Source organism: Nyctereutes procyonoides, unplaced genomic scaffold, assembly GCF_905146905.1.
Source record: "Nyctereutes procyonoides isolate TBG_1078 unplaced genomic scaffold, NYPRO_anot_genome, whole genome shotgun sequence".
NCBI classification, from domain to species: Eukaryota; Metazoa; Chordata; class Mammalia; order Carnivora; family Canidae; genus Nyctereutes; species Nyctereutes procyonoides.
Window position 1 is genome coordinate 51,569,475 of NW_026575135.1, and position 12,727 is coordinate 51,582,201.

Here is a 12,727-nt window from a genome sequence, read left to right on the forward strand (position 1 = left end):
TGAAGTTTTTTTCACCTAGAGAAATACCCTCTCCAATTTTCCACCACATCCCTACTGTCATCACTGTTCACGATATGAAGAAACCCAGTACAAGCCATCAGCCATTTTACTGAGAAAAATTCTACAAAAGCTTTAGAAATGGGGATTTAAAGACTTTCAAAATTATATTTTATTTATTTTTTTAAAAAAATTTATTTATTTATGATAGCTACAGAGAGAGAGAGAGAGAGGCAGAGACACAGGCAGAGGGAGAAGCAGGCTCCATGCACCGGGAGCCCGATGTGGGATTCGATCCCAGGCCTTCAGGATCGCGCCCTGGGCCAAAGGCAGGCGCCAAACCGCTGCGCCACCCAGGGATCCCTCAAAATTATATTTTAAAAAGGATACATGTATTTGTAACCTTATGATTTCCTTTTCTAAGTGAATCCCCAATTAGCTCTGGGCAACTTGTATACAGGGACTGTTTCCTTGTTCTCTTTTACATTTCCAAGGACAGAACTTAGAAGGTGTGCAAGAAATATCTCTTGGATAGGATCAAATCAACATAGCAATGAAATCTTTTATACTACATATCACAATGGCTAATTTCCTTTAATACTTCAAAAATACCACAACTACACTTATATATTTGCAGGATGTCTTTTGTTGTTGTTGTTGTTAAGATTTCATTTATTTATTCATGAGAGACACACAGAGAGAGAGAGAGGGCGGGGGGGGGGGGGGGGGGGGGGCAGAGACAGGCAGAGGGAGAAGCAGGCTCCATGCAAGGAGCCGGAGGTGGGACTCGATCCTGGGTCTCCAGGATTAGGTCCTGGGCTGAAGGCGGTGCTAAATCACTGAGCCACCTGGGGTGCTCAGGATTTGTCTTCTAAAGCTCACATAAAATTCCAATTTATAGGTTTTAAGAAAAAGCTATTGCTATGTAACATTTTTTTAACATAAAAGTGAAAGCCTTAAAATGATTTCATTCTCAGTATAAATGTTACTAAATAGCTTAGAATAAAATGTAGTTTATATAATCTGTTACCACAAATGAGAAAGAACGATTCATTCAACCTAACGCCATTACAGTGCTTACCACTTATTTGCTTCTGCCTACATACCTGCCTACTCACAGACATTTTTCAAAGTCTTTTAGAGCCTTCTTTGTAAAGCAAACAGCAGTCTTCTCTTAAAAACACTGTCAATTAGCTATTTTAGTCTCTGGCTATTTTCCCAAACTTCACGACAATCTTAGGTTCTAGTGGGCAACTGAAGTATATTAGTTTTATACGACTAGTTTTGTTTCAACCAGCCAAAGATTTACAGGTAAATCAGTAACTTGGCAAGATATTAGCAAAAAATAAAATAAAATAAAAAAAATAAAACTTTCTCTATTGGGTAACAATTATAGCAAGTTCAGCAAATCACAAGGTAGGACGATGTAAAGAATCCTAGAAGAGGCAGCAAACTATATAACTCTCACACCAAGTGACAAAGTGTAGTGCCAGACGTACACTATGGAGGGAGGTTCAACCACTTTCCTAAGTGCGTAAAGAGCCCTAGAAATCAAACAGGAGACGGTCCCTTATTATTTGGTCCTTCCAAAGCTGAAACACTGAACAGGTGGCATAAGTACAATTTGGGTAAGGTTCTGGGAGACATGAGCAGGGCTTCAAGGGGACTCCCAAAAGCACAATCATTCACGTCCACAAATTCAGACTAGGTACCCCACCCCCACCCCCACCCCCACCCCCACCCCCACCGCAGGCCCTGCAGAACTGAAACAAATCAGCATCCCCCTCCCGCCCCCCGCCGGACGAAAACTGCTCTCTGGAAGACAGGGTGAAGTGGCAAGGAGGGGGAAAGCACATAAACAGGCACTAGGAGTCCTGAGGTATGCACCAAGTCTGTATTTCTCACCCATGTACACCCAGCGTTGCTCCATTCAGCTAGCGCTCATTACCTGCTCCCCGAACGCACGAATGAATCCACAGGAGACCCCCTAAGACGAGCCCCGGGCTGCAGCGGCGTACCTCTCCGCCCAGGCGCCCACCCACCCCCACCCCCACCCCCCCGTTCATTGGCCCGGCTCGGCTCGGAGGTCACCGTCTCCGGTGGCCACAGGCAGCCGCAGTAACCAAAGGTCAGCCGGAGCCGGAGCCGGAGCCGGAGCCGGAGCCGCAGCCGGAGCCGGAGCCGGAGCCCGGGCCCAGGCCCCGCCGGCCGGCCGGCCGGCCGCCCCAGGAGGGACTCACCGTTGGTGTAGACAGACCCCGAGGCCGAGGCGGCCCCGTTCTGGGCCTGCAGGCCGGTCAGGGCGCCGCCGGAGGCCGGTATCCCCGGCTGGGACATGACAGTGCGTGTCGGGGTTGGAAGGGGATGGTCGGGGTCTGAGACACCGACAAACGAACAGCTCAACGACGACTGCTGGAAGCGGAGGGCAGGAGCTAACGACTCAGGACGGAGGCGAGGAGGAGAGAGGGCGGTGCATCAAGCCCTAGGCACGGCGCGGCATTCTTCCCAGCCCGCCAGCGGCCACCGCTCGGCCTGGGAGCTGAGGCTTGGGTGTCGGACCGGACGGGCCGAGAACGCCAGGCTGGAAGGCGGCAGCCTAGCGAGAGAGGAGAGAGGCCCCGGCCGGAAGTGCCTGTCAGCCGCTGGCCGCGCAGGCGCAATCGGGACACGTGGCACTTCCGGCTCCGGGCTCGCAGCCGCCGCCGCGGTCGAGACGCTCGCGTCTCCCCTCGGGGCTGCCCGGAGGCCACCTGACCGCTCCGGGTGTCCCAGCCCGAAGCACCGTGCTCGACCTCGCCTGCCACGTCACGGAGTCTTACCGCCGGCCGGAAGTGGCGTGTGTCACCGCTACGGAAATCCCCGCCGCAGTGAACGTCATCTGGCGGGCAGGGCCAGAATCTGAGCGCTGGCCGGGCTTTCAGTGGCCACTTTCGGGGGGTGGGTCTGACAGTTCCTCTCTTGCCGTTTGTGCACACTACCTGGGACGACAGACGTCAAGGATGCCTCTGCTAGCTGAACTGATGAATAGTCCTCGCAGGTTTCATTTCACTGAAATTTCATCATCGTATGCCACGTGTAAATTGTAAGGGAGGGTTTTGTTTGTTTGTTTTTTTAAGGGGGTAGTTAATGATGAACGTGTATTAAAGGTGTAGTCACATCGAGAACTTTGTTTTTTGACTAGACGACGACTCAACTAATTTTTATTCTGAAACTCGCTGATTCATAGCGTAGTCACGAGAAAGTTCATTAACATCATATTCAACAGTCCGTTTAGTGGCAGTTTTTAGTTCCTCTTCTAAGAGTTTACAGTAAGGTAAAATATTCAAACTTCCTTTCTGGGCAAGTGGATCCCCGCGCCACCCCCCCCCCCCCCGAGACTTTTTTTTTTTTCTTAGGCCAAAGGGAGGTAGAAACCTAAGTGATAGGATAATACAGTTAATTGATGATCTCGGTAGCCATTTTAAAGCTACCTTCATTCTTCTAAGGTTTTTCCTGCTCTGAGCTGATGACAAAGCTGCTCTTTAAACTATAGATTTATGCTGTTGATTAAAATGTCATGCCAAGGGTTTTGCAACCCGTGAAGGGTGAAGTACATCTTGCTTAACTCATTCGATATCAAATGCCTGCTAAGAAATGCTGAATTTATAATATGTTCTATTACGTATGTAATCATGAGAGCAAGAGTTAAACTACTGTGTCAGACCAGAAAAGCAAACAGTATGCATTCAAATAACTAAGGGTAAAATTTTATCCTAACCCTGTTTTTATCCTTTGCCTCAGAATCTTTTTTTTTTTTTTTTTTTAAGATTTCATTTACTTATTCATGAGAGACACAGAGACAGAGACAGGCAGGTTCCATGCAGGGAGCCCAATGGGGGACTCGATCCCGGGTCTCCAGGATCACGCCCTGGGCTGCAGGCGCTAAACCGCTGAGCCACGGGGGCTGCCCTTTTGCCTCAGAATCTTACTAAAAATATATTTGCCATGTTTGGAGTTAAACAATTAAACTCCTTTGTACAAGATTCAAATATGAAAGTGTCTTTAGGATGAAGACGATACTTTTGGTCAAATTCCATATAACAAAGTCCCAAATCATATATCACAAGAATGCTTTCCTCTCAATGTTTTAAAAAGAAAACAGATCTCAGAGAAACTGTATCTTCCTGAGGGCAGACAGAAAATCAGGGTCAATCTTCAAAGGGGCAAATGCTTAGATCTGGTCTCAAGCTTGCGGGACTTTAATGTTGTTTCTTTCTCTTTTTTTTTTCTTTCTTTCTTTTTCTTTCTTGCATCTCCTTAGTTGGTTTATTGACCTTGGCACAGGAGTTTGATTCAGTTAAATCAAGCTTCTTTTGGACTTTGTTCTGTTTAAGCAGTATCTGTGTGTTCAGAGGAAAAAAAAAAAACCTGACAGAAAGGATTAGCCATTTTAAAACATAAATCACAGTTGGTTAAATAAGGTAAATAAACATAATATGCAAGTAAGTAAACAGTGCTTTTTCTAAAATTTGTTCTCCTCCCTCCATGTTGTTATTATTCCCTAAAAACCTATGGTTAAGTCTCTTCAGAAGTTTTTTTTACATTTTCAATAGTCAGTTTTGAAATATTTTGAAAAGTAGCTGCCCACCCTCAGGGACAATATGAAGTTTAAGAATTGAGGTGAAACAGCATACTTAAAAAGGTAACTTTTTAAAAGATTTTATTTATTTATTCATGATAGACACACAGAGAGAGAGGCAGAGGCAGAGACACAGGCAGAGGAAGAACCAGGCTCCATACAGGGAGCCTGATGTGGGACTCGACCCCAGGTCTCCAGGATCACTCCCTAGGCTGAAAGTGGAGCTAAACCACTGAGCCACCCAGGCTGCCTGGTAATTTTCTTTTTAAGTGTCATCTACACATTGTCACATCCTTCTCTGACTTCTTAAAGTGTGGCTACATAAATATCAAGGAAAAATTGTTAGTGCTATTATCAGTTGTTAAGGGTACTGATTTTTTTTTAATTAACTACCTGTATCCACCCTACAGTACCATACATTTTTCTAAACGATGTCAAGAATATATTCTAGGGATCCCCGGGTGGCGCAGAGGTTTGGCGCCTGCCTTTGGCCCAGGGCGCGATCCTGGAGACCCGGGATCGAATCCCACGTCGGGCTCCCGGTGCACGGAGCCTGCTTCTCCCTCTGCCTATGTCTCTGCCTCTCTCTCTCTCTCTCTGTGACTATCATAAAAAAAAAAAAAGAATATATTCTACCTTTTTATCCTTGTTTTCCAGAACAGGACCCTTCTGCCATAGATATGCCCTTCATATATGTATGTATCAGATTTTCTGCACGTTATTTTCAAAGCCTTCCACTGCAGAAAATGATAAGCAAAAAAATAAGTGACACTGCAGAGTCTCAGCAAGGAGACAGAACTATACAAAGAATATTCCATTAAAGTTGATTTTTTAGGGACTCCTGGATGGCTCAGTTGGTTGAGAGTCTGCCTGGGCTCAGGCCATGATCCCGGGGTCCTGGGATTGAGCCCTATATCAAGCTCCCTGCAGAGCCCAGAGCCTGCTTCTGCTTCTCCCTCTCCCACTGCCTGCTGCTCCCCCTGCTTCTGCGTTCTCTCTCTCTAATAAATAAATAAAATCTTTTTTAAAAAAATAAATAAAGTTTATTCTTTATTTTAGACCCAAAAGAGGTAGATAGGCATTCCTAATAAAATTTGCTGACATGCAGAAGTGCAGTCAGGCTCACACACTAGGGCCCCTTTGCCTGCCTGCTCATCACTGTTGAATTGTCAGCTGATAAACAGGAGCAATTCTATTTACTTTTCAGAATAGGGGAAATTATTTTAGGTCCTTTTAATTATTTAAAAACATGTTCTATTTCAAACATACCAATAAAATGGTTTCAGTTACAAACAACAGGTTTGTTCTGAAACTCTTGTGACACCATTTTAAGAACAGTTCCTTTGACCTCATTTGCCTGACAGGACATCTGTTTGTATCTAAAGTCAGCGGCTCTGAAGCTATATCCCAAGAACACTCATCTCACACCACGCCAGCAAATCCCATTGTTTTCTTTGAAAACTTTTCATCTTTATGTAGTTCTTGCCGTTCTCACTGCCCACTGGTTAATTTTCAACATCTTGCACTGAAAATACTGGCATAGTTTTCTGGTTTCCTTCTCTCCAATCCATCCTACATGTTGAAGTGAGTCCTCAATACTGATTCTGTCTTTATTTTCCTGTACCCCCAACACCTGTAATTGCTCCCTATGCCTGTTCCATAAAGTTCCTCTGTATGGCTTTTCTCATCTCGCACTGAGTAAAATCCAAAGTCCTACTCAGCCTTCAAAGTTCTACGTGACCTGGCCCTGCTACCTCCTGTCTTAGCTTCCACACTCTATCTCAGTCATTCCACTGCTATTTCTCTAGCTACCCAACCACAAGCCTGCCTTTTACACTTATTTCCATTACCTCAGATGCTCTTCCTCAAGATACACATGTGGCTCAGTCTCTCACCCCTTCAGCCTTTATTCAAATGTTAACTTATTGTTGACCCCTTCTCTGAACATCCCATACAATAGCATACCATTCCTGCTCACTCTATCCCTTTTATACTGCTTATTATTTTTTTCATAGCACTTCTCATAATTAAATACTTGGGTCTATGTTTGCCTTTCGTCAGTGGAAGAAAATTCTATATATATCCTGCCCATTTTAAGGTAATTATTTTGATTTCATATCTGTTTCCTTGTTTAGACCCTCAGAGAGTAGAGACCAAGGACTGTGTCCTTTTCACATCCGTATTACCAGCACTTGACTTGGGGACTCACCTTTAACAGGTGTTCATTAAATGTTTTTGAGTGAATGAATTTAAAGTGTCATTTTTTCCCATCTTCTATTTTGCCCCTCATTAATTCACTACTACAAGTTCATGTTTGAAGTATAGCCTAAATCACATTACTAGCACTTGTTTCTGAGTTATGTCCTCTTTAATTCTTTTGGGTTCCTACCTATTATTGTACATTGTGTCCCATCTGTTACAGACCTAATAGAGTAACTGGTCAGGCCCCATCTGCCCAGGCAGCATTGGAAGTACAATATCAAGTGCCAATTTATTTTTCTTTTCTAAAAAAATAATTCCCTCTGTCCCTATACCCTTTGCAAACACCCTAGCAGTATCAGAGATCTGGGATGCATCTTCCCCTCTAAAACCCATCTTTTTGGGGTGTCTGGGAGGCTCAGTGGTCAAGCATCTGCCTTTGGCTCAGGTTGTGATCCCCGGGGCCCTGGGATTGATTCCCTCATCAGGCTCCCCACAGGGAGCCTGCTTCTCCCTCTATGTTTCTGCCTCTCTCTGTGTGTCTCTCATGAATAAATGAATTAAAATGTTTAAAAATAAATAAAAAATAAAACCCATCTTTTCATCGTACTTTCTGCTGAATGATGTCACCAGTTCCTTCATTTGTTGATTATTCTTTTTAAAAACTTTTAATAAGATTTTATTTATTCAGGAGAGAGAGAGAGAGAGAGAGAGAGAGAGAGGCAGAGACACAGGCAGAGGGAGAAGCAGGCTCCATGCAGGGAACCTGACGTGGGACTCAATCCCGGGTCTCCAGGATCACATCCTGGGCTGAAGGCAGCACTCAATGCCATCAACCATTGAGCCACCTGGGCTGCCCTGATTAATTTATTCAACAAATATTAAGTGGCTTCCATATGCCAGGTACTTGCTAAGCACCAAGCAAAAACAGAACAGGACAGACAAGATCTCTTCCTACTGTGAATTTTACAGTGGAGGAAGCAAAAGAAAAATGTAGGGGTGCCTGGGTGGCTCATTTGGTTAATCGTCTGCCTTTGGCTCAGATGATGATCCCAGGACATTGGGCTCCCCTGCTTCTCCCTCTCATTTTCCCCCTAACCCTCCTCCTGCTTGTGCATGTGCACTCTCTGTCAAATAAATAAATAAAATCTTTAAGGAAAAAAAAAGAAAACTGTATGTAAGCACATATTTTTAAGTGTAAAATTTGTGCTAGTGAAGTACTGGTACTGAGAGAATAGCTTGTAGGAGCCTGATTTGGTTAGGATGGTCTGGACAAGAGGTGACATTTAAGGTATGATCTGAAGGATGAGACAGTTAGCTATACAAAGAGAGAAAATGGGAAGAAGAAGGGCGCTGGCCAAAGGGAACAGTACCTACAAAAGTACAGAGACAGGAATGAGCTTGCTGTGGTGAGCAAGACAGAATGGCAAGAGATAAGATTGGAGAAGTAGAGGGGGCCAGAGCAACAAGAGTCTTGTAAGGCATTGTAAGGAGCTAATAAGCCTTGGGAAGCACTTGAAGAGTTGTAAAGAGAGGAGTAATTTGATCCAATTCATGCTTTAAGATGAATTCGTTAAAAAAAAAAAAATCCAGGGTGCCTGGCTGGCTCAGTGGGTGGAGCATGCGACTCTTAATCTTGGGGTCATGACTTTGAGCCCCACATTGGGCCTAAAGCTTACTTAAAAAACAAAACAAAACAAAAAACAACAGCTGTGATGGTCACTGATTGTAGGGAGAAGAATGGAGTTGTTGCAGTAAACCAGACCAGAGATGTCAGTAACCTGAAGTGAGGTTTGTTATAGTGGAAAGAGAAGTAATCCAAGTTAAAATTTTGGACTTTGATATCTCCTTTATTTTTGCTACTAACATGCCATCAATCATGAAATCTTATAGGTTTCAATGTTTACAGTTTCTCACACACAACTCTGTGTTTCTCAGTTCCCACTGACCCAACCCAGGCCTCTCTTCCCTCTCACCTGCATGAGTGGAGCGGCCCCATTCCTGACCTCGGTTTTCAGGCAAACTGTTCCAGGTCAACCCACATACTGCTGCCAGAGCAAACTTTCAAAAACAATACTGAATGTGTTCCTGCTCTACTGGAAACCCATAAAGTGCTCTACAGTTTGGGAGCCAAGGTCCCAAATAGTCCACTTCAAATCTACCCAGTCAAATCATACTTGCCTGGTGCTTTGCAAATCTCTCTTCCTTTTTGTATGTTATTCTCTCTTACATCATCCCTCTGGACATTAATCCCCATTTTACATACACAGAAACACTAAGTGGCTGGTGACTTTAGAAGCATAGTCTTATCTCTTATATTCTATTAAAAATGCATCCATTAAAATTCATAGTTTGGGGCACCTGGGTAGCTCAGTGGTTGAGTGCCTTCAGCTCAAGTTGTGATCCCAGGGTCCTGGGACCAAGTCCTGCATCAAGCTCCTCATGGGGAGCCTGCTTCTTCCTCCGCCTATATCTCTGCCTCGCTCTGTGTGTCTCTCATGAACAAATAAAATCTTAATTAAAAAAAACCATAGTTTAGAATACTTAATTATATGGTAAATTGTCTGTAATAAATGTTTTTAATTTTAACCATTTTATAAAACTGTATAGTCTGATTATAATCTTATAAAAGTGGTTTAATCTGTGAGGTAAGACTGGGGTGATTTTTGTTTGCATGATGTATTTTCTGGATTTTTAGAATTCATACTTTTATAACAACAATTACCAAAAAAGAATGTGGAGAAATATGCTATGTAGCCTTTAAGGCTCTCCTCAAACATGGCATCACCATCCGTTTCACTCCCTCACCGCCACCACCATTTTGTACATTATCATCCCCTCTCTCCCTACCTTCTTTGAGAGTTAGGTGTGACCCAACATACTTCCCTGCCAAATGGAAAGGTCCTTGAGTAAAGACATTCACTGTCTTGCTTATTGTCACACTCCCTTATTGCTAGCCATTTTATAATTTGTTGCTGAAGCCAGCAAGTATTTAGATTTTTTAAAGGCTGACTAAAATGCCAGCAATACCAGGAAAGAAAGAGCTACAATTTTTAGGAGTCCAATGAAGTGCCTTTGATTACTTAAATGTGTTTGTTAAACCCGTTGACCTTAGGGTTGCCTGGGTGGCTCTATTTGTTGAGTATCAAAGTCTTGATTTTTGGTCAGATCCTGATCCCAGAGTCATGGGATTGAGCCCTGCATCAGGCTCCACACTGAGCATGGAGCCTACGGGATTCTCTCTCTCCTCCCTCTGCCCCACCCGACTTATGCACTCTGTCTAAAATTAAAACAAAACAAAAACTGTTAACCTTAAAAATAAAACTGTCAGTTATCTTACTGGGGGGAAAAAAAAGTTTATTCTGAAATAGCAGAGAATTGCATTTCCAAAGACACAAGCTAGGGCTTTGAAAGTCTAGAGGATAAATGAGAGGACCACTCTTTATAGAGGAATGGCAAAGTTGAGAGATATTTGTTATTAACAAAAAGCCCATTGAAACAAACCGAGAGTTTTAATGTAGTAGTTTTTCATTGGCTGAGTTGTGACAGTCTCTCATTGGCTGGGCTGTTGCTGAACAAAGAAATTCTTTCCTCCCGCTACCACAATACAATAGAATCTTTTTCCTACGGGGAATGCAAGGTAAATCTCTTCCTATTGGGATCTGCCAATAGGAGTCTTCCTATGGATGGTAATAGGAATCTTCCTATGGATCTTCCTATGGAGGAAGAGTGGTAGGGTTATGAGAGCTCCTACTTCTGGCTCCTGACTCTATTTTACTTTACTTTATATATGTATTTTTAAGATATATATATATATATTTAATATTTTGTTTATTTATTCATAAGACACACATACAGAGAGAGAGAGAGAGAGAGAGAGGGAGGCAGAGACACAGGCCGAGGAAGAAGCAGGCTCCATGCAGGGAGCCCGATGTGGGACTCGATCCTGGGTCTCCAGGATCACACCCTGAGCCGAAGGCAGCGCTAAACTGCTGAGCCACCCGGGCTCCCCGATTTATTTATTTATTTAAGTAATCTCTATACCCAACATGGGGCTTCAACACATGATCCGAAGACCAAGAGTTGAGTCCTCCACAGACTGAGCCAGCCAGGTGCCCTTCCTGACTCCATTTTAAATGAGATTTCCTCATCAATTTTAACAAATCGAACTAAACTCAAGAGTAGATAAGTGGGAAAGGAGAGCAGAGGGGAACCCAGATGGAAAAACAAGTTCCTCTAGCTCAGATCAATGGACTCTAGGGAAATTCTTCAATATCTCTCCTTTTTTAAATATTTTATTTATTTGACACACAGAGAGAGTACAAGCGGGGGAGCTCAGGCAAGGAGAGAGAGGGAGAGGCAGATGCTCACTGAGTGGAGAGCCCAATGCAGGACTCAATCCTAGGACCCCAGAATCATGACCTGAGCTACAGGCAGACACTTAACTGACTAAGCCACCCAGGGGCCCAATTCTTTAATCTCTTGAGAACAAAAATGTACCTAGGAGTTTTTCATTTATGAATGGATCACTTATTCATATGAACTGATCACCTATTGTTTGCCAAGCACTGGAAACAGGTTTAAGAGAGGAATAAGCAGATATGGTTCCTCACCTTAGGAAGCTTACAGAATGTCTGTTGGGGGAGACTTTACACAAATACATATTTACTTGGGCAATTATAAGGTAACTTGAATGATAATAGGCTAATTGTATGGTTGCTGGGAAAACCATATGGGGAGGCAGGTTGTTTTTGTTCTTTTTTAAAAGATATTATTTATTTGACAGAAAGAGAGAGAGACAGAACACAACAGGCAGAGGGAGAGAGAGAAGCAGGTTCCCAGCCAAGCAAGGAGCCCAATGTGAGGCTCCATCCCAGGACCCTGGGATCATGACCCGAGCTGAAGGCAGATGCTTAACTGAGCCACCCATATGACCTGAGATTTTTGGGTTTGGGTTTTTTTTTTTTTTTTAAGATTTTATTTATTTATTTATTTGAGAGAGAGAGTGGGAGGGGGTGGTTGTGCAAGAGGAATAGAGGGGGAGGGAAAGAATCTCAAGCTGACTCCCCACTAAGCATGAAACCCTCTGTGGGGCTGATCTCAAAACACTGAAATTATGACCTGAGGGGAAATCAAGAGTGGGAAGCAAAATGGACTGAGCCACACAGACATTCCTAGGAGGGAGGTTTTGATGAGAGAGGGCTATCCGTGTTGAAATCTGAAGAGTGGGTATGACATAGAGAGATGGAGAGGAGAGGTGTAGAAAATTTGTTCTGGCAGAAGAAATGGCAAATGTGAAGGGAAGACACTAGGCTAAGGCATTTCCTGAGGCTGCATTAGAAAGGGGGAGATTCAGCTTGAGCAAGTTATATAGGTTTTTATTCTATGGAATAACCTATTCCTTAACCCCCAAACAGCTCCTCCTCTGTCCCCATTACCTAGAAACCTGACTTAAAGCAATTTGGAGAGCATCACACTTCCATTCAAGGCACCCAACTATCCTTATTTAAACACATTTAAGGAAGGTAACATGAATCCATTAGTAGAGAAGAGCAGAATCAAGACAGTCTTGTTTAGCTCAAAACCTAGCATCTAACACGTTATCTAGCACATAATTACGTTTTGTAAGTTGTGAATTCAAGAAACAGGTGTACTTTAAAATATATATAGATTTTTAAATGTAGTATTTTTAAGAACAGATGTCATGGATAATGTTCCCAAGCTACGGACCCGCGTTCCCTTCTCTGCCCAGGCCCTCGGGCCCCTGCAGGCCTTTGGGGGCGGGGGGGGGGGGGACGTGGGGAGACCAGGTTGCTGGAAGGCTGCGGCGGCACTGGCGGCGGAACCGCGAGGAGGCGGAACTTTAGGCTCGTGGAACTGTGGCCCTGCGGACCATTGCGAGGGAGGCACAGC

At 43.9% G+C, this 12,727-nt stretch overlaps 1 protein-coding gene across 1 annotated transcript in view; it reads right to left on the bottom strand.

Annotated features, from left to right (window-relative positions):
* The window catches only part of SEC24A (SEC24 homolog A, COPII coat complex component), a 61,299-nt gene extending 58,126 nt beyond the window's left edge, over positions 1–3,173 (bottom strand). The window contains exon 1 of the mRNA XM_055302083.1: positions 2,238–3,173. Coding sequence (XP_055158058.1) covers positions 2,238–2,334 — 97 coding nt within the window. The 5' untranslated portion in view covers positions 2,335–3,173. The remainder of the gene's footprint in view (positions 1–2,237) is intronic.
* Positions 3,174–12,727: the final 9,554 nt, after the last annotated feature.